General features: G+C 41.8%; 1 protein-coding gene across 2 annotated transcripts in view; it reads right to left on the bottom strand.

The window, feature by feature from the left end:
* Positions 1–14,348: 14,348 nt before the first annotated feature.
* Positions 14,349–21,093, bottom strand: part of LOC131667721 (box A-binding factor-like) — a 38,977-nt gene continuing 32,232 nt past the window's right edge. Inside the window, exons 6-8 of one of the 2 annotated variants that reach the window (XM_058941358.1) lie at positions 17,499–17,674; positions 15,832–16,132; positions 14,349–15,765 (exon numbers count right to left, since the gene is read on the bottom strand). In XM_058941358.1, coding sequence (XP_058797341.1) covers positions 15,365–15,765; positions 15,832–16,132; positions 17,499–17,674 — 878 coding nt within the window. In that variant the 3' untranslated portion in view covers positions 14,349–15,364. Of the gene's footprint in view, positions 15,766–15,831; positions 16,133–16,959; positions 17,052–17,498; positions 17,675–21,093 lie in introns of both variants that reach the window. The other variant, XM_058941359.1, reaches the window with a different exon arrangement.

The raw sequence follows: 21,093 nt of genomic DNA, 5'->3' as shown, positions 1-21,093 counted from the left end.
ATCCGATATTACAACATAACAATAATCAGGGCAAAAGTTGAAACTGTAGAGATGCAACGTAAACTTATTTAACGACAGTTATTTAAAAATAATCGTGCTCATTCAATCAGATTATTCGATATTTTCGTATGTTTTGCAGATGCATTATTATTAGAAATTTGGTATTTTTTAACGTTATACGCGTGTAGCGCAAAAAGAAGCGAAATGGGAAACGCGATGTTTGCAAGCGGTGCTGAGAGCGAAAAGTAGGCTAATTGAAAACATATCACTGCGAAATCTAAGGAAATCAATTTGACTTAAGTAAAAAGTTGTTGCGGGAATGAACTGGCTTGAAATTCAATGAGAAAAGCCGATTTGTAGAATAAAAATGGATTGTTGCGATAATACCTTGTCGCACGGTTCATTGAAACGAGAGCGCGCAATTCGCGAGCAAAAGAATGAAAAATATCTCTGCATGCTCTTCGGGCAAGAGCAGACGCTAAAAAACAAGCAGCGCGCGGTGCGTCAGCGGAGGGAAAAGTCGAAATGACAGAGGCAGTTCGCGACCTGGAGTTTTCACGGCAGCGCGGCGGGCGGCAGGTGAGGCAAAAGCGCGCCGCGTGAAATACAAAATCGTCTGGTGATTGACACGGCGGTGGCGGTGGCGGCGGTGGCGGCGGTGGCGGCGGGAGACCAGTGAGCAAGAGAGGAGCTTGTTTGCTTGCTCGACTGATAAGCTTGGCGAGTTGCCGGGCAAGCGAGATAACGGCCCTCGAGCTCGTGCAGGGCATGCTCGCGCGCGCGTATCGTGCTTGTGTGCCGCCGCGCGTGTATGCAGCACTCACGATTCGCGCAGGCCGCCATCTTGGCAGCCGCGCTAACGATCCGTAATAACACTTTGTTCTAGCACTGTGTGTACACCGACACGTCTGTACCTTGAGTGCGTCTCAGTCTGTGTGCCGAGCCACTCATGCAACGCCTGCCCGCCTGCCTGTTTGCGAGCTTTATATCCAGCCGCGATCTGCCTCGCATCAACGTTTCACCTATTTTTCGGTCGAGCAAACAATCCATATTTACACTTCAAACTCGCTTTTTCCATTGTTTTGCGCTAACCTATTGCTCGTCTTCTTTCAGTCTATCAAGACGAATTGACAACTGTGCATCACTGTACAATGTGATGTCCCACAAACATTCGCAATTGAAACCCATCAAGTCTACCTTGTGGATAGAAATCTTCCATCGAACATTGCATTGATTGCCAAAAGTTGACATTTCAAAATTGACTTTTCGTGTCAAATCAATGCTTCATTCCAATATAATGATGCTGTTCGAAAAATACAACAAATTTGGTTGAAATTTCAAGACAAACACGTAGTTCGGTTGACACGACTCGTCAGTTAGACGAGCGACAAAGTTAGAATTATATCAGACGGCTGCGGAAATGATATAATGTGCGGGTATAATGTGAACCATATTTCACAAGCGAGAAATTGTAGACCTAACGCTTCACTATCATCCAATTGTATTTTTTCGTGAAGAATAGTGCCTCTAGACTATAGAGGTTTATCCACAAACCCGATTATATTTCGAACGCAAACGACGCTTATCTGGATAACACAAACAAAACGCGAATCAAATATGAACAGACAAAGAAATATGGGATCTATACATTGGTACATTTCAATATTTAATATGATTATTTAAAAGGTAATCCAATTGGAGGATAGAGCCGTAGTCTAGAAGCACTATCAGACAAATGCATTAATATCGCTGCAAAGAAAACTTCATAACTTTGTTCTTAACTCAAGCAATATTACTTTTAAAATGAAAATCGAATGAAGAAAGGATGTAACGCTTGTCAATTGAATGGCAGTGACGTGTCGGAGAAATTAAAGTAAATCACCAACAGCGACAAAGAATTGTTAGCAACAGAACAAGTTGTGATAAATTGTGGATAAGAGGAACTGATAGATTTAAGTTTGTTAATAATTTGATAATTTAATAATTCTATAATTCAATTTTTTATTTAAAAAATGAAATAAGTATAGGACAAGCGGCAGGAGGGATTATCGCACAATAAACCAACGAAGACGTAATGATGAGGCGTGACAAGATTATATCGGTCCGAGCAGGGAACAATGCGACGTTTGGAGAGGCTAAGAAGTGCGCGCTGAGTCAGTCACTGGGCCAGTAGACGGCCCGACGAAACTTATTATTACGGCCGCGTGAACGACATTAGGCGAATAGGGGCGCAGCAGCAGCAGCAGCAGCAGCAGCAACAGCAGTCGAACGCGCCTGATTCAGCGTGTGCGTCATCATCGGCCGAGGATGTTTGCACTTGGGCGCTACCGCCCAGGACCTCGATTACGCACAATGGCTTCCAGCAGGCGCGCACGCGCACCCAGATTGACTGGAAAATTCTTGCGCCGACTTGTCGTCGCTGACCAGCCTTTCCAGACTGACGCGCTCCCCGCGGTTCGCCGCTTTCTACTGTACTCTCAACAGAGATGTTCTTTCTTTGGCATACGTTAAATAATAGTGATTGATGGTCTTGTTTGTACTGGTTTTACTTTTTCTTATTTACTATTTTGGGAGTTTTCAGTGCACAGTCATCATTTGCTTTGCATTTGACAACAAAATACTCGTTTAATGATTCAATCACGCTTCTTTTTCTATGTGCAATAGAAAATCCATAGAAATATTCTCGTCACTTGATATTCTCGTTTCAGCGGACTATAAACTAGAAAAATATAATGCAGACATTTTAATACTCTATAATACATGCTCGACTTTTGATGTGGAATCTATGAAGGTATGACATATTACGCTCTCCTGCGGCTAAGGTGCATAACTCACACTTCAGCATGTCATTTATCAGCACATGAACTTTGTCAATTTGAGTAGTGCAATTATTCTCGCATTGAATTATCGCTTGAGTACGATCTTACGATAGTCCAATTTAACTATCAATAAAAGCTTCATGATGAATTGTAGTAAAAATAGTGCATGTAATCGACAGCTTTTGAGTTTACTTTTTACCATGAACTTACAAGCAATTTCATATTGTTCAATTTGATCAAAATGGAGTCTAAATTGGAGCTGTAAAATAGGTGAATGAAGGTGCTTGAGAGATAGCGCATTCGTTTCTACGTAATTTGAGCACAAAATCAAATTAATCACGTACATGCCGCTATTTCTCATCAAGAAAACGAATAGTATGAAGTTAGATGCACCAGAGATAGTCTATAACTTGGTAAAAAATATTTGGCATGAGTAAAAAAAACACGTTAATACCAGTTAATATTTTTATGTTTATTTGTCCGAGCACTTCTATAGTCGTTGAACAATTTACGACGATTCGAATTTTCGTTGGCTTAGGATTCAACAAGAAATTTCGAATAGACTGTTATTTATACAAGATACTTCAGTCCGTAATCCAGCGAGTCAACAACCGAGAGCAATCCAGCGAAACTTTAAAAATACACACGTGTGTGTAAACTGCACGCATTTACTCTCGGCTGCTCCTCCGCGCACGTAAAGTCGACGTATTTTTCGTTATCGAAACAAAAATTGAGGAATATACATAGAAGCGCGCGCGCGCACGTACGCGAAGAGGTCGAATTCTCACGTGTATCGTTGGTCGATCAATAAATCCGAAATGTCCACTATCTCTCTCAGGTGTTTGTTAAACGGCTCTCGCTTGAGCGATGCCTGGGCTATATGAACACACGCGGGGGCGCGACACCTTGACGCGCGCACACAAGCACGCATCGGCTATCGCTCGCCGATGTACCTGCGTTGTTAGCACTCTGTGGGTTATCGGCTGATGCGCCTCTCGCCTCTCGCCTCCTGAGAAAATCTTCGACGCTCGATAGGCCGCCCACCGTATACGCTCTACGTTTTCAATAACGACGTTGAATCCTCACAAAACACCAGCACATCTACTGCAAATCTTCGATCTTGAATTAATAATCAACCTTACTTTATCGACATTCGAAGACGCAATAAAGCTATATATCAGTGCCATGCTTATTAAGAGCACTTTAATGCAATGATATTGCCATCACTTCCATGATTTGGTCATTTATTACATTTCAATTCATCGAACACTTGTCATCTCCGGTCTTGTTTATTACACTTTGGAAATTAAAAAGATTCCGTTGCTAAGAATGATCGTATACTGATCGATAAGCTGCTACTGCTATATATTATCACGTGACAAGTCTATAGAGGCTTCGATGATACAATCTGGAGGCAACTTTCTCTTGGTTGATGATTCATTAGTTTGCAAGTTTACTGTATGAGCGACAATACCTTAGTATACCGAGATGGAAGGTTCGCTTCGTGCCAACCCTATTGTCCAATCCACTTGTAACAAGAAGAAATCTCGTTAAAATAAGACGTCTTCTCACGAGATCTTTCTTCAATAAAAAAAATCAGTAGTCTGAACTATCTATAATAATTCGGATATGATAATTTTACTAACATCTGCCAATAACAGATAAATTCAAATTGAAGATGAATATATATATAATCCTGGTGAAATACAGTTTGATTTCTAATCATGAAATTATTTGAATTCCCGCTCGAGATATTATTTTGTGGCCCGCGATCGAGCTTCTTTCCCGTATTAATAAAATGTATGAATACGTTTTTCATGCGCTTATCGTAGCGAGTGTAGGGCTTCGATGCCAAACAATTTTTTGTTCGTCTGTTTAAAGCTGAATTGAGATGCTATTGAATTTATTCAAATTTTTCGAGCTGTCTATGTACGTTCTAAAAATATATATACATATAAGCAACAACTAAAAGAGACATTAGTGATAATTTTTTCATTGCGACAATTTTCTAAGGCATAACAATTCTTTTTATTTTTTCAAATAAAATTATAGTCAATGTCAATAATGAAATGGATCTGAGAGCATTGCAAATAAGCAAATAAAAACTAAATAACACTACTTATGTACACGCATATTTTGATAAATATTCCATTAGTTATTACCAAACAATGTTTTTGTCAACATTTATTGCGAGGAACAAATATATGTATACACACACATATATTTGTCCCTCGCAAATGTACAGACACACACACACGCGCGCGCGTTCGCTTCTAAGTCATATGACAAATCCCATCAAAAGTACATTGTATTGGCGCAATTTCAAAATCGAGTACATGCTCTTAGTTGGCATACAACTTATTGAACCTGTAATTATATTAGAAATATAAAAACAATAAAAAAGAATATATAAATTTGTATATTTTATTTAGAAATTAAATGAAAAATAAAAAGAAAATACATTAATCTAATTTAATTTACGGCTTTCTAGTTAATCACTGCATATTTGCTCTATTGGCAGCATGTTGCATAACATATAGCCATTTTGAAATTGTAAATTTGATTTTAAAGATTTAAAATTTTTGTACAGTTCGATATTGTGTATCTTTTTATATCAAATAACGACTTTTCAATTTGTTTGATAAGAATGTAATATTCGCTCGACTTCTAGGTCTTGAACAGGGTGATACAAAACGTGATGAAAACGTTGATCAAGTTTTTTTCTAATTAATAAGTCCTAAGGGGAAAAATTTTTTTATGTGATTACCCGAAATACTTCTTTATATTAATTTTGACAAATTGACGTGAATGGTGGCGTTGCAAATGACGATGAAAAAATATCAAATTATTATCAAGTAAAGCTCATTACGAATACATAGGAAGTATTATACTCTTTCCCTTTCTCGTTGTCAAAATAAACGACACTATCGCGATTTATCTCGTTTCCCATGATAATAAGAGATAAAACTGCATCATTACATTAGCTATTATCAGCTAAAATGATAATTTCCAGCGACTGGTACCTGGTTGATGTCAAGGCACCAGACAGTCATCAGCAGCAGCCAATGCCGCACGCAACCCTCCCGGTCCTGCCAATTCAAACACATACACATACGCACGCACACACACGTATGTATATTTGTATGTTATTCGTGCTTAATAATACTTCTGTCGCTATCACTCAACTTTGGATACGTTTGTGCAAATTCATGTGAAAGTGTGATATCGTGTGCGATTAATTGAAACGCAGACCGATGTTTATCTGGCTGTTGTAAATATTTGTGAATTCGTGAAGTTATATTTAACATCTCTCGTACGTTGACTTTATTTTTCCTGTACTGATTTTACAAGACGCGCACTCTGTGAGCAGAATCAATAATTTTTTCCTATCACAATTATTGTTTTATTGTTTTAAAAGAGAATACAGACGTCTTTGAATGTCTTCTAGAATTTGAATAAGAAATTTGAACTGGTCGTTCGAGCTCCATTCTTATAATGCAAACGTCGTTAAACGATAATAAGCATAAAGTTATTGAATGTGCTTCGAACGGGAAATCGTTAAAAGAAGAAGAAGAAGAAGAAGAAGAAGAAGAAGAAGAAGAAGAAGAAGAAGAAGGGGCAAAGACGGGAAAGAACGTAGCGTAAAAGTGAGACGTTCGAAGGAGAAGGCGAGGAGTGACGGGACGCGAGGTTCTTGGTCTCGATCGCTCATTGGATTTCGCAAGCGGCAAGGCGACCTGCACGCGGCTCATGTTCGGCGTTGTTGAGGCGCGCAACAATGGCGGCCGCGGCGCGATGAGTTACAAGCGAGACAGGTACACACAGGTAGAGTACAGCTTGAGCCCAAGCGGCAAAGCTCCTCCGTCCTTGTGACTGCTCGCTCGCTGTCGAGTGGAGCTTGCGTCATCAGCTGCGAATCGCGAGCGGTAATCCCGCGTTCCAGCTTATCTGCTTGGCGTCCGCGGAGAGCGAGGCGCGAGGGCGGCGGAGGCGGCTAGATGTAGGCGTAGATAGGGCATTTTTCGACGTTATCGCGCAAGCGCGCTGCTCGATGTCGACGTGACAGCCGAGCGGTCAGTCCGATGGCTACAGATCGCGCCGTGCGATAAGCGTATCGACGGAAAAACATGTTGCCGCGTGCAATCGTGACGAACGCCGACGCGCGTGCCTGTGTCAATGTAATATTGGCCATTCTGCCGACCAGTGCCCATTGCACTCATTAGAAGCTTTCCGAGGGCAAATAAATATTGCGCTCCTGTCTCCTCTCCCCATCAAGCACCGAGACGTTGTTGCGTAATTAGCGCGCACCTCGTGCCTCTTTTGTGTGTTTTCTCGGATGCCTTTATGAGCTGCTATATGTACACGACGTAAAATTCCACAGAGGCGTCCGCATGTCTTACTTGCATTAACTATAGCTTACTTTTTTTGATCAATTACATTTTAGTCCTTTAATTACGTCGTTTCAAGACATCATTAGCTGAATTACAAGTTGAAAATTTTGAATTTCGTAACGATTTAGTTGAGAAGGAAGCGCTGTCTAAATGTTTTTCACTCGTCGATAGTAGAGATGAGTAACTATCGTATATATATGATAGTTACAAGGTATCAGAGCTGTTAAGAGTATCGTCTTATAAAATGGTCTTTATATTTACGCGTAGATTATATTTTAAAGCAACATTCGCAATGTTGTAACATTGAGTGTGGCGGCAAGGTTTTATGATTCCTTGAGCTTAGTCGTTGAAAAAAAAAACATATTTTTATCGCTTCATTGTTAAAAAGATCCGAGAAACCAAGAGTGATGACTTTTTCAACATAGCAGACGTGTGACTTTACGCGAACTCCAAAGTCGTATTTCGAAGAAATAAACGAGTTCTTATTGCGGAAATTTATAGGATAGGTTTTTCTTTTATTCTCCTCTATAACTCCTTCGCAACTTGATTTCAAGCAATTCACTTCATGGAGATCTTTCTGTAAACAGACAATTAACTCGTTTGTCATCTTGCAAGTCTTGTCACATTGAGTCACAAAAATTCGTAAAAACGAGTGAATTATTAACGGAATGATACCTATATCCAACTCGATTCTTTCTTTGGATTTAAATATAGATATTTCCTCACTTTACTTTTACATTACATTATTACATTAACGAAATATTAAATTTATATTATGCTCATTCAAATCAGATCTCTTCACAAGTATGGTTTGCCAAAAATGTTGAATATCAAATCATTCAAATATATAGTTTTCCATTTTGTCTAATATTATTTCAATTCGTTTTCAAAAATTTAAACATTGAGAATTAATTGTAATCGTCTTATAAAACCACAATGGAAGTTAGAAAAATTCCAAAAAGAGCAATATTCCTAATGCTTGGATAGCATTTAAAAACATTCAGTCAGACATGTTATCGTAAGATGTGCAGAGCAGGTGACAATTTTTTTACTGAAATGAGGGTGTTGAAGGATGATGTGTAGAACAAACGTAATACTCATTTGAAAAGTGCTGTCGAACTTTTAATATTGATAAATCATACAGGAAAGCTTTTTTCGAAGCATCATTGGTTGATTTATGGGTATGGTACCGGAACATACGAAACAGAACACCTTTACTGTTAATAAGTATTTTTTCGACACTCCGTGCGGAAAGTCCGTTTTTCCCGCACGCTCGGCAAAAAACATGCGTTGAAAATCGCACTTTCCACGCGTCGTATAAAAAAATACGGTACGGCACATGTTCGGGAAAGAGTTTCTCGCTTCGCTCGGGCGTAAACGCCACACGAGACAACAATCTACTTTCCCGCACTTGTATCGTAATGTACTATTCCGCGTTCTAACCTCCAAATGGTACCTTCGGCGCTTGCTTTCCCCTCTTGTACGAAAAAATACTGTCTCTAACTGACGCGAATAGGCTTGTTGACGAAACTCGTTACAGCACTCGTCGTCAGGCTCGTGCCGTGAACCTACGATTTTGTTAAAAAAACCGTAGATTAGAAAATGTTAGAAAATGTACTGTTTCAACAAATCTCAATGGTTTAGTCATGTATTATTTGTTTTTTAATAAAACAGTAATAACAAAAAATTGGATGTCTAAATACAATATTTTTTCCCGCGTTCACCGAGAGAGATTAAAAAATAATCGCTTCCAGCTTACTGAAGTTGTTATCGATAGTCCTAAAAGCCATCTTCACTCGTAAGTATATTCAATTTATATACTGTCGATAAAGCCAAGAACAATATGCAAGTATTCGTTGATGTCATCCACATTTAAACGTTTTACATTTGTGGTAATGCAAAATCATTTGAATCTTACAATCAGCCTAAGCGGACATCGAACGTTGGACATCAGACAGCAGGTAAAAAGTAATTAATTTTTTCACGTGACATGTTCGATGTCTGGATATATATAAGCAAGCCCTTAAAAGTATTGGTAATCAAATTCACTTTGACAATTCAATTCAAAGAAATCATGTGAAATAAGTTGGCGACGTAAAATTTGTATCGTGGTGCGGATGAATATATCAATGTAAATCAAAAGCACATTCGCAGTAGCGCTTTTATAAGAAGCACAGGAGCAAATAATAAATCAACAATAAAGTTTTGATAATTGATTTGGAAGATCAGTTTACAGTGAATTATAGTATTTGCTGGATTGGACACTGATTGATAGAAATGGATGTCGCTCGCTGTTGAAAATATCGAGCACGGTTCATGCATTGATAATACTGAAGGAGCAAATGGTGCGTGAGTCGAGGGATGAAAATGAAAGTACAAGAGAAATATCCGAGGATACACGCGTGTATGATACAGGAGTATCTGCCGTGGTGTATCGATTTGAACGTTGGCCGTTATCGTCTAACGACTTAATTTTCATTATCTACCACGTATTGTAATCTGCAGCTACGATTCCCTAATCATTAATAAAACATTTTATCAAACAGCTCGCAGCCAGTGTATCTGCACGGTGAGCCAGCACTTGCCCGCCGTGCCGTCGCTCTCGCAGTCGAAACTCGAGCATAAAAGCGCTATTACCTCGCGATTTTTCTCCGTCACTCTTTCTCTCTCTCTCTCTCTCTCTCTCTCTCTCTCTCTCTCTCTCTCTCTCTCTCGCGTGCGCACACAATTCGACTTTTTGCCATTTCATGTGTGCACAATGCCAACCAGTGTTAACAGATTTTCAATTCAGCAACCTGCTCATTAGGCGGTTTCGCCGAAATAAAACCGAGAGCGAACACGCGCGTTCAGAAAATCTTCGCTGCCGCGCGCACGTTTGTGTACATATGATTTATTAAAACAAAGTCATGGACGTTGTTCAGACTGCTTTATGAATTTGAGATTTGAAAGGTGAAATAAAAAGTGTCGTGTGCAACCAAGAACAGCTAATAAATCGGTGGTGCGTATGTGTGAATATTATTCCAGCGTACGTACACGTTTTCAACATTTTATTTCTCACCAATGGATGAATAGTTTATTCGAGTGGGCTCTAAATACTGGAGAGCAAGTGTTATTACAATTCTTGATACTTCTACACGAAATGCCTGAAACGTGCTTGCTGAGCTACAGTACAACATGTCTGAATAAAATTCAAAGGGGAAAACGAACGAAATAGCTCGACGCCATATTCTTTCGGTTCGATTTCATTAATATTCGCGTGAATGTAACTCAATGTTTGGACATTTAAACTAACATTAACAGCAGCAAAAGAAGCAACCACAGCAGCGATCGCGACTGAAAATCCAGCGCGCGGCCACCTGTGCTTTTCATGAATACCTATTACGTCGAGGATCCACATTAACGTTTCACTTGGATACTAATGTTCCAATTGAATGCCTCCGGTCGCATTTCCATTTCGTTTGCCATTGTCGGCGCGATCGCTTATATTTGAACGAACCTCGTATTTTATGAATTCTCGTGTACTGCGGTGCTTCATTTCGATAGTGACTCATGCGCTTTTTCATCAATGTTGATCTTCCAAAGAACGGGAAAATTTCTTCAAAATTAGCAAATACTGAGAGCAAGCTAAACGAATGAATGTTCAACTCTTCGATCGCAAAACCGACATCTGATATTCCAAGTCCCGTACCCGACCATTAGATTGCTAATAAAACAGCGGTGTTGGTAAGAAGTTTGGCAAATCACGTTCAAAAGTAGTTCACAAGAGCGACGATACTTGCACGCCGTTGTTTAACGAGAGGGAAACGAAATGAAAGAAAGTGAACAGTAACGTACCTCGACAGCTCGAAGCCAGCTTATCCTCCTGACGTTGTAAATGTTCGGGAAGCGGTATGAAAATGCAGTGGTGATGGATATTCGATGGTGAGATTGGTATAGCAATACTCGGAGTGGCTGAGTAGCAAGCACACGTTGCGTCGTCCGTACCGTCGTATCTCCTGCTGTTGCTGCTGCTACTTGACACAGGTGCGCACTTACACCAAGGTGTGCGAATGAGCAAGACGCCCACGCCGTCTAGCCGCGAGATTTCGAAACGAGAGCACATAAGCTCGCAGCACGTGCGTATGGTGTATCGCGCGCGCGACTATTTTTTCTTTTCGTACTCTTACGCGCCAGCTTATTTCAGCTTTTCCGCTTAAAACCGCGAGCAGCTCGTCTGTTTTTTTTTTTTATTAAAACTTTTCAGACTACAATTTTTCTTCAACATTTTTCATCGCGTTATCATGCGGGTTTGTACTATATTTTACTATTCGATTCGTACAGTTGTATTGTAGAAAGCTTTTTGCGACAGGTCGATTATCACCTTGGTGAAAAGAAAAACATGAAAACATCATTATATACTTCTAGTGCTCTAAATTGTCTTATTCTACACAGGAATAAAGTTGCAGAGAACACAGAACAATCATATACATAATTACATATTATCGCAATACTATACAATGGATATTTCAAACAATCGTGTTTATTCGCAAGGTGCAATGCACCAGCTTTCAAATCTGATTGATTAGATAAATTTATCGACGTTTTTTATCATTTATTATTAGAATTATAGTCGTGATTGTTTGTCTTTGATAGTGATAAAGCCGAAAATGCAACAGAAATTATGATTTGAATAATTATCTCTATATTATCTATAAATTATCTCTATATTTCAGAAACTTTATCAATATCTTATCATAATTAGCATTGTCACAGTATGATTAACGCAATCATATCTTTAGTTTATTTGACTTATTTTATCTCTATTAAGTTAACTTACGATTTTTACACATGGCTATTGAACAATTAAAAACAATGAAAACTTATTTTCTAATTATTAATGCTTAAATTTATTTTATTTACCAATTTTAGACTCTGCATCATAACTTCAGTACAAAAGCACAAATAAAAACTTACAGCTGTAGATCAAATTCATGACTTGATTATAATATAATGATTCGACGAAAAAGTATTGTTTCCCAATAAGCATTCGATAATGTATTATACAGGAAAATGCTCACGGAAAAAATCCTATTTTATCTTCGTCGGCTAATCTGTTGCACGCATTTTATCATTTTCGAATTGAACGAACTCTGTACTTCTCTATCTTAGATAATCTTCGCTCAAACTCTGATAGAGAGCCTTAAAAGCCTATTCAAGGTCAATAGGCAGCAGATTTTGTTGATTAATCTTGATCAAACAGTCTAATTGACAATTGAAATATATATAAATTGATATGCTCTTTGCTAAGGAATATTTATTTTTCTTAGTTAAAGTATGCTGCTTTCAAAGTACACTATACGGACACACGTGGTTCTGTTTAATATTGTCAACAAATATTTATAGATAGTTAGACATCTATAGTCGTTGACAATACTAAACAGTTAATAATTACTATCTAGCAGTCACATCTAATCAGAAATATGCAAAAGATAAAATTTGAAAATTGAAATATAAACATGAATCCAATAGACATTCCAACTTTAGTACATTTTCCTTAATTATAATTAACGTTCTATGAAATCAACTAAATAATAACCAAATAATGCTGCTTGATATTTTTGTATTATCCGTATCATATAATTACTTTAAACAATCTTAAGTGCTATTTAAATGTGTCGAGTTAAAGTTGCATTGCACAAAGGCACAACCTTTATCAGATGATGTCATAGCAGAAAGGGTTTTGAAAAAATCTGTCGATAAGTGCTCACGATGTCACTTTAGGTATGAGTAAAGAATGATTCTACAAAAAGAGTCATTTAGTAGACGGTATCGCTTAGAATTGAACTGAGTAACTCAAGAAAAACGGTTTTAGATTAGATTTTTATTAAAGTATCAGAAAATGTAGCTGTAAAAGTAGATTAATAAAATGTTTTCTGAAAATATTATTTTTCCTCCCTTACTAATACATTTAAAGTAAAATAATCTTTTCGACTTATACTCATATGATATTACAAACTGTACCGAGCGATAAAATCAATAAATTAATTTGCACGACTCTTGCTATTTCGAGCGTATGTTTGCCTTTGCAAGCGAAGAGGTGCGGCGAGAAAGGTTTACTTCAAGGAGAGAGAGTAACCGTGTAGTAGGGAGAGAATGATCTCTGACCGAGCTACGCGTGCTCACTCTGAGTTGCGGAAGATTTCCTCCAGGTCAAGTGAATTGGAATCGGGCGGCAAGCGAAGCTAGGAACATCACGGACATTGTGTTACAGAAGAGTACGAAGAGCTGCGAGTGTTATTGTGACTTCAAGAATTACGTCCACGTGGAACGTTGCAGTAGTACACTAGGCACCTCTACGTATAAGTAATTCCCTAGAGTTATGAGTATGTGGTGCAGGAGGAGAATGTTGTGTGGTTGCAAGAACTGTCGTCGCCAATCTCCGGAGCAGTAGCCGCAGGAAAGGAGCTAAACAGCAAAGTCGTCCATTTTCAACCCGGTTGATTCAAGTACGTCGGCGCTAGCTTTTCCAAGAGCCTTTGTTTCATTTAGCGATGAATATTCGCTACCCCGCCTCATTTAACATAAGTTCTGTCCTGTCATAAATGTCATTGCGTGGGTTAAACTCGCGGATGCGGTTTTTCTTTCTCGTAATTTGAGATATATAGAATTATGTATATATGCTGTCATCGAGAAAAGATCTTATAGTAAATAATAACAAGTCATGTAATTGATTTAACCTACCTAATACTGCACGCAACTAACCTTGTCGATCATCAAGACAATGATTTGCAACGCAGACAATTTCGCACTTCTAGCTAGCGACCTGCTCCATTTACAACAACGCAACGACAACGAGGCGGCGGTTAGCCTCACAACGAGAATTAAATAATGGTTTGGATTCAAATAAATATTTCCTCCGTTACAAAATATATTTATTCGTTTTTGTCTATTCGGCCTACATTTTGTTGATAAACATTTTTATATAAGAAATCATCGATAATATTAAAATATTAATAATAATAATAATAGCTGCTGTTCTAATAAAACTGCCTCTAGAGATCTAAATAATAGACATTAATTACTTTGAAAGGTGGAAGGATTCATAATAAATACAAGAATGCACAAATATTTCTATAGGTAACGAAAAAACTAACAAATATTTTGATTTCCAAATGAAAGTGCTTTTATTATCTTAAAATATACTTTACAAAACTTATTTATTTACAAAATATTGTCACTTAGAATTTGGTATTGTGCTGCTTACCTTCGTCTGTCAATACTATCTATGTTTGTTAATAAGAAAAACAAAGATTGACAGAATCGAAGTATCTTAAGTTAAAAAATATTACTATGTTATGCCATAATTGCTGGTCAGACAATCGTCAATTTATGATATTATTGAACTGAAAAGTCCAAGAATCAATATAAATTTTAAACCTATAAAACTCTTAATGCCGTCTTTCGTTTTTACAGAGAAACCTCAACACCCGCAATAAAACGCAGAATTGATTAAAGACAATAATCACTATACATGCAAAACTTACAAATATAAAAACATATTCGGCAATAACTTAAATTTCTTGGAAATATTACTTTTGATTCATAATTCGTTGGAAGTAACTTAAAAATAATGTTTTCTAGAAACATAACAATATGTCTTGTAGAATATCGAAATCCAACAATGCATTTACTCATATCAATAACGTTCTGTCCATGTAGCTTTCTAAATTCGCATAATGTACAAACAGATCTATAAGAACTGCGTCACTTACAAACTAATAAAAATGTAATTGAAAGTTACGTTATAAAAAGAAATATAGTTATATACAAAAGAGAGAAGAGAGATGCACAGTTAAAAGATACAACTTACATCTTAATAATAATAATAATAATAATAATAATAATAATAAACAATAAAGAATTGGCCTCTGCCAAATGATATTATGATAAAATTAACGAGATTCCAGTGAAGATGCATCACACTTATACGTGAAGTGACGCACACAAAGTTTTGCTGAAACTAACCCATCTATGTCATGATTACAAATGATCTTCACTGTTAATTCGTTAGCGTGGCGAGAAAAAGTTGACACAACAAGTCGTGACTTTGCTTCATTTAAAACAATAACTAGTTGATCACATAACCGTAAAAATCGACATTGAGCGACGAGAGGTCTACGAGGATATGGAGACTACAGTGGGTCGGTCCAGTGTGTCGATGAGAAGTTTGCCATTGGGACCTGGCGAGGAATTGCTAAGAGCGACGATGTGCGAAGCCTGATGACGCTCAGGCGAGTGTCCGGCCGAGGTGAGTACTGGCGAGCGAGTGGCGCCCGATGGCGAGGGGCATTCCTCCTTCGGCGAGTGATGAGCCTCTTGTACGTGGCTCTGCTGTTGATCCTGATGATGGTGCTGCTGTTGCTGCTGTAACGCATCGTAATAGAGCTCAGGCTGGTAGGAGATGGTTTGTATCCGACTGACTGGTGTCTGGCTGCCGTAAAGACTCTGCACGTAGCTCGTCTGCGTGACACCAGCGTGGTTCAGGCGCAAGTCATTGCAGTTGAAGTTCAAAGTGTCTAAAAAATGATGATTTGCTGAATGCCGCGTAATGCCGACCACCGCGCAACTCCCTGAATAATTACCTGGATCGATCTTGAGACTGTTGTTATTGTTGTTATTGTTGTTGTTATTGTTGTTGTGAGGAATGGTGCAAGGAGCTACCGAACCAGAGATCGGGGTGTCGCCGATTTTCACGTTTTTCGGCTTGCGTTTGCGTGTCTGGATAGAGTCCTTCTTCATGGTGAGTGGCCTGTTGACGCTGTGCAATTTGTAGTAGAGACCGCAGGCATTGCAAACCGGATCACCCTGGGCGTTGCGACGCCACAGAGACGTCGTCTGCGTGCGACAGTTGCTACACTGCAATCCCGCGCGCCTGGAGGCCGACTGTTTTTCGAAAACAACAATAAGGATTAGTTTCGTTGCCAGATCGCGAGACTCATTAATAATTCATCAACCAGAAACTTTGGTGTAGTGGCAAAAATGGCAACTGCTACCGTGATTCGTTTGCGTTCAAATAGAAATGGAAAGATACTCACTTGGAAGTGTGCAGAGGCAAACATTCAACTCAGGCAATTGCAAAAGTAGACTGTTACCATTTTTAAGCCAAATACCTTAAAAAGACCGAAAGTTCTACCAGAGAGAATGGGAGCAGAGCCACGCTTTCCTAAGGTCACGCTATTGGCCTGGAAAACTCATCAACAACATAAATAATGAAATCTTTGAAAAGATGCGTTTGTTTTATGTCCAGTGACGTTAAAATTTGAGTCCCAGGCTGTAGGCGTGACTTCAGGAGAGTGATTTCGTGTAAGCTTATACCATGGGTATAGTGGCACCTCAAGCTACACATATGATTATGAAATTTCTAGTATTATGTAATGTGCAGCTACTGCGAAGGGTATAGTTAACAGGTGAGTCTGCTGGCGTGAATAAGTTGCTTTATGATTACGAATGATTGATTCGTGTCGAATGATTCACTGAAAACACTGTCATCCAATTGAATATCTAGACTTGTAACAGCAGATACAGATTTACATATCGAAAGATGAATGAGAAAATAGAGTGTAATGAGCAACTGAGGGGTCAAATATCGAGGAGAAGAAGAATGATACAAAGAGAATGTGGCGAAGGAAGAGTATAAAGCGTAGAGATTGGTAGAAAAAAAACAAATGTGTGTTGCGGACTGGATCGGGCGTTACGGGTATGACACCTACCAAACGACGATTTGACGGTTTCTCTTCGAGGTTGCGAGGAACGCCACTATACCCACAGAAGCCTTTGTAGATATCGCTTTGGTCCGATTGAACTGAAACAGACATGAGGCCAAAAGTTAGGACGTTTCGTTTTTTCTTTCTCAAAACTGGGTCGTCTTTTTTCATATCAGACTTTCGAGAGCAAAGAGAGCTTTTGTTTGTCCCTTCATTTTTGACTATCACGCTGTGCCTTCGGCAAGCTAATCTATTCCGAGAGTGTGATCATGCGATATGTAATAAATTTGGGCAATTCGGCCAAGGGCGAATATCCACAGAGGCTCCTGATTGCCTGCGCGCAGGCAGTACACGAGCGAGCGACGAGCGACGGGTTGCCTGTCTGCAGGCGCGTCGCTCACCACTCAAATACACAATAACATGAACAGTAATGAATGGGAGGGACGGAGGGCTGGGCGGATGGTCGGCTGTGCTGCAGCAGTCGTCTCTGGTCGATCTTGCGGAAGTTGCGCTGTATTGCTGGTCGCTTTGCGCGCAGTGCTTACCATACGGCGGGATTGCTTGACCAGCGGCCGATTCATGCCGTTCATCTTGTGGTAGAGTCCACAGGCGTTGCAGAGGTAGTGCCCGGTGCCGTCGCGTCGCCACAGCGGCGTTGACACCGCCCCGCAATTCACGCACTCGCGGCCTTCCGTAAAGTACTCGGCCTCGATGTTGTGCACTGTTTTTCATTTACATGTTACTTTCAGATATTCCTCCTCCCGCGTTCGTCGCTCGTGCAGTCCTTATGCATGCGAATGAATATCAATCGAATACGGCCGTAGACGGCGCAGCCAATTGGAGTGCAAATTCGGTTAGAAAGTCGCGGCGCGTGGCCTGGTACCCTTTTTCCACGCTCGACGATTCGTCCGCATAGGTCGCGGCGATTAGCGCCTCCGAACAATTGTCCGGATACCCGCACTCGTGCTGCTTGTTCGCGCTCGCGATAAGAGGCCCCCGCCGAACAGGCGTTGCGCTCGCTCGCAGCGTCGTCTGGCCGAGAAAACAAGCGACAATGAAGCAGCAGCAGCGGCAGCAGCAGCAGCAGCAGCAACAGCAGCACAGGCGAGTCGTCGAACGACTATAGCTTCTGCCACGCGCGCGCCACCTGCATAATTAGCGCTCGATACCGTCCTCGTGTTTTTCCACGAAGACAGCACTTTTCCTCGGGCAATTGGCTCGAGCTGGCGCGCTAAGCTGTTTCTGATGGTGCTTTAACGCGGCAGCGAGTCCATCGGCTAACGTCCTATTGCGCGAGCGCGTACTCGAGGCGCATGTCCGCCACAAGAGAGAGAGAGTTAGACGGCGGTGTAAAAATACGAAAGAAGGCAGAGAGCCGTAGGCGGAAAGAGTGGCGTACGAGGCGGGCAGGCGAGGGCGCGGGCAGAAGAAGGAAGAGGACATGTGGCTTATCGCGGGGGGCTTCCGGCGATAAGCGCAGTGCGCTCGCGGCCGCGCTTAGCAGACCCCCTTCGAGCTCGGGCCAATTAAGCGTTCGGACTGCGTCGCATGCCCGCCGTTACGCCACGCAAGCCGCCGCACCGGTCGACGGCTCGGCGGCGCTCGATAATCGAATGAACCTTGCATCGCGATGTGGTGGCACGCGCGTATATCGCGTTACCCTCGGCTCTCCTCGGAAGTGCGAACAGCCGTGCCATTACATTTTTAATGGCCGCGTTATACAGCTGCAATTAGCGAGAAACCGGGCGGAGAATGTGGCTCGGGTGTCGCTGCGATCGACAGTACGAGCAAGGGCTGCTGCGGCCGCCGGCTGATGCAGCTATACGCGTACGCAGGCCTGCCGTATCTCCGTGGCCTAGCCGCGTCCGCGGTATGCGCGCAGTGGCGCCTGCCGTCGCCCCGTTGTCCTGCCGTACTTGCGCGCGAAAGACGAGCGACGCCGCTGACGCGGCTGTAATTCCAGTTGGTCTACGGGCGCTGGCATTCGACTGGGAACGGCCGCGCGCGAGCGATCCCTGAAGCCGCCGGGGCGCGACCGGGACGCGGCCGCGACGGACCGAGGCTGCGAGGCCAAAAATAAAAAGCATCGCACGTGCCCCGAGAGCAGCCACTCGGGATGATGCACGACAGCGCCTGCCTCGTACGGGGCTGCTGCGCGCGCTGCGGCGCCAAGTGCTCACCTCTCATGAGCGCTTTTAGCTTTTCGCTTCGCGACCTGTTCTCCCTTTCTTCGTCGCAACTCTGTTCAGTCTCTCGGCGACCCAACGCCGCGCCAGAGCTCGGCCTCTACTCTACGGGTTCTAAGCAAGCAGAGGCCACTTGAAACTTTCCCAGGGACAGACGCCCAACGAATCGACAATATTTTGGTCAGCGCGCCGGCCTCTCCGCTCGTTATTTATCGAGGCAGATTTGTCCTGCCGTCAGGAGTGATGCCTTTCCGCTCTGATTTCTCCGCGGCCGCCCACGCGCTGTAACCCGAGCCGCTCGCTGGCACTCGCTGCGCATCATCTCGCTCTCTGGACCGCGCGAGAAAATGTTGCGTCGGGGGCCCGGCCCGCGTGCGAAGCCTTCCCCCGGCTCTCCGCGCGCGCTTCAAGCCCTACTTCGGCCTGGAGGACCTACGACGATTTACGACGAGTTTCCCCACACCCCCGTCGTCCTCCCTCCAGTCATTCGGGCTTTTTTCCACTTTTTAATGACACTTCAAGGTATTATTAATGTCTAGTTAAGAGGATTTTCACGGAGCGAAGGCCGCGCAGTTTGGTTTTTAATGGGCGTATCTCGTGCTACTGCACTTCGTCTGAAAAAGACACGACTTTGAAGAAGCCATTAAAAAGCGATAATCCGATTTCAAACAGCGATACAATGTTGCGCGTCCTACGCCCTGAAGCAACGTATCGTTTCCAAATGAGACAGTAATTTTTTTTTTTAAACGCTCGCCGCTCGCTTCACTAATCTAGCCATACGTATGTTCTCACAGTCTACTTCCACGGCCAACTTCAATTCTAACCGTACTTCCACGATTGCGAGGACTCATTTACAAACAAGTCAGTTGCCGTGGATCCGACGATTAGCGTTTCAAGAGCCATCCCCAATGTGAGTTATTCCGAAGCGTAGGCAACGTGCGAAAGCAGACGTCAATTTGCAGCAGCGAAAGAACATTGACGCGAAGAACGCGCTCGCGCGTCGTTGCCGCTGTCTGTTTTCCTCTATAAACAGCCTGCTCCAGTGGGGGCAGCTAAGCACTGCGCGGCACACGCCCACCGATCGCTTGACACTTACCACGAGCTCGCAAGAGCCGACGCACGTAAAAGTTGAAAAAAAGCACACGTCTGTTTTTTAACACGACGAGAGCACGAGAGCTTAGCCTTTATTTCCGAGCTCGCGCTCACGCATTCGAATACGCGTATTTCGTACGATTCAGTTTTCATTTGACGGCGTGCTATTTCAAAACTCGTTAAATTCAACTGTGTACCATAATAAAAATCTTGAGTTTCTAGAAAGGCGCATAATCGACCAGGCGACCAACTGTTGTTGCTCGTGCACACTTCGGACAATCAACCGGGGCAAGTCTCACGGAAAAGGCAACTTGTTTTTTTTTTTATCTGGCACGCGTGAAAATATTCGCGTTCGAGTCTAAACATCCATGGATTCAGAACTGACGTTAATTCAGCGATGTGTACCTGTTTACAGGGAGTTTGCGGCAAAAGCATGCGTTATCAGTCGTTCGCGCGCAATGAAAATGCAATTTGAAATAAATAAAATGCCGCAGCGAGTGCGCGAAAGAGCGAAAAGTAGCGCTTGGTCGATACGCCGCGTTGAGGGGCAGCAGCACCAAGGCGGCAAACCAGCAAGCCAGCAAGGCCTACGCACGAAATGATATCGAGAGAATCGCGCGGAGGGATTTGATGCGCGTCGTTATCGTCGAGGTATATAAGCAGTCGCAGAGTTTTATCGGCTATACATAGAGGCGGCTTGGCATGGGTCAATGACAAGCTCGGCGCAGCCGCCGACGGCTACCGATCAGCGGCACTATATGCTTCTGACACTCGCTTATCTCGTAGACTTAATAAACTACACAGCAATCCTCCGCCGATAAATGAACTCTCGCTCTCGGTCTCTTTGCCCCGATGATGATTG

This window comes from Phymastichus coffea, unplaced genomic scaffold (assembly GCF_024137745.1).
Source record: "Phymastichus coffea isolate CEN01 unplaced genomic scaffold, Cenicafe_Pcof_1.1 PCOF00070, whole genome shotgun sequence".
In the NCBI taxonomy this organism is placed as follows: Eukaryota; Metazoa; Arthropoda; class Insecta; order Hymenoptera; family Eulophidae; genus Phymastichus; species Phymastichus coffea.
The sequence above is the reverse complement of the archived record's forward strand: the minus strand, read 5'-3'. Positions and strand labels throughout refer to the sequence as shown.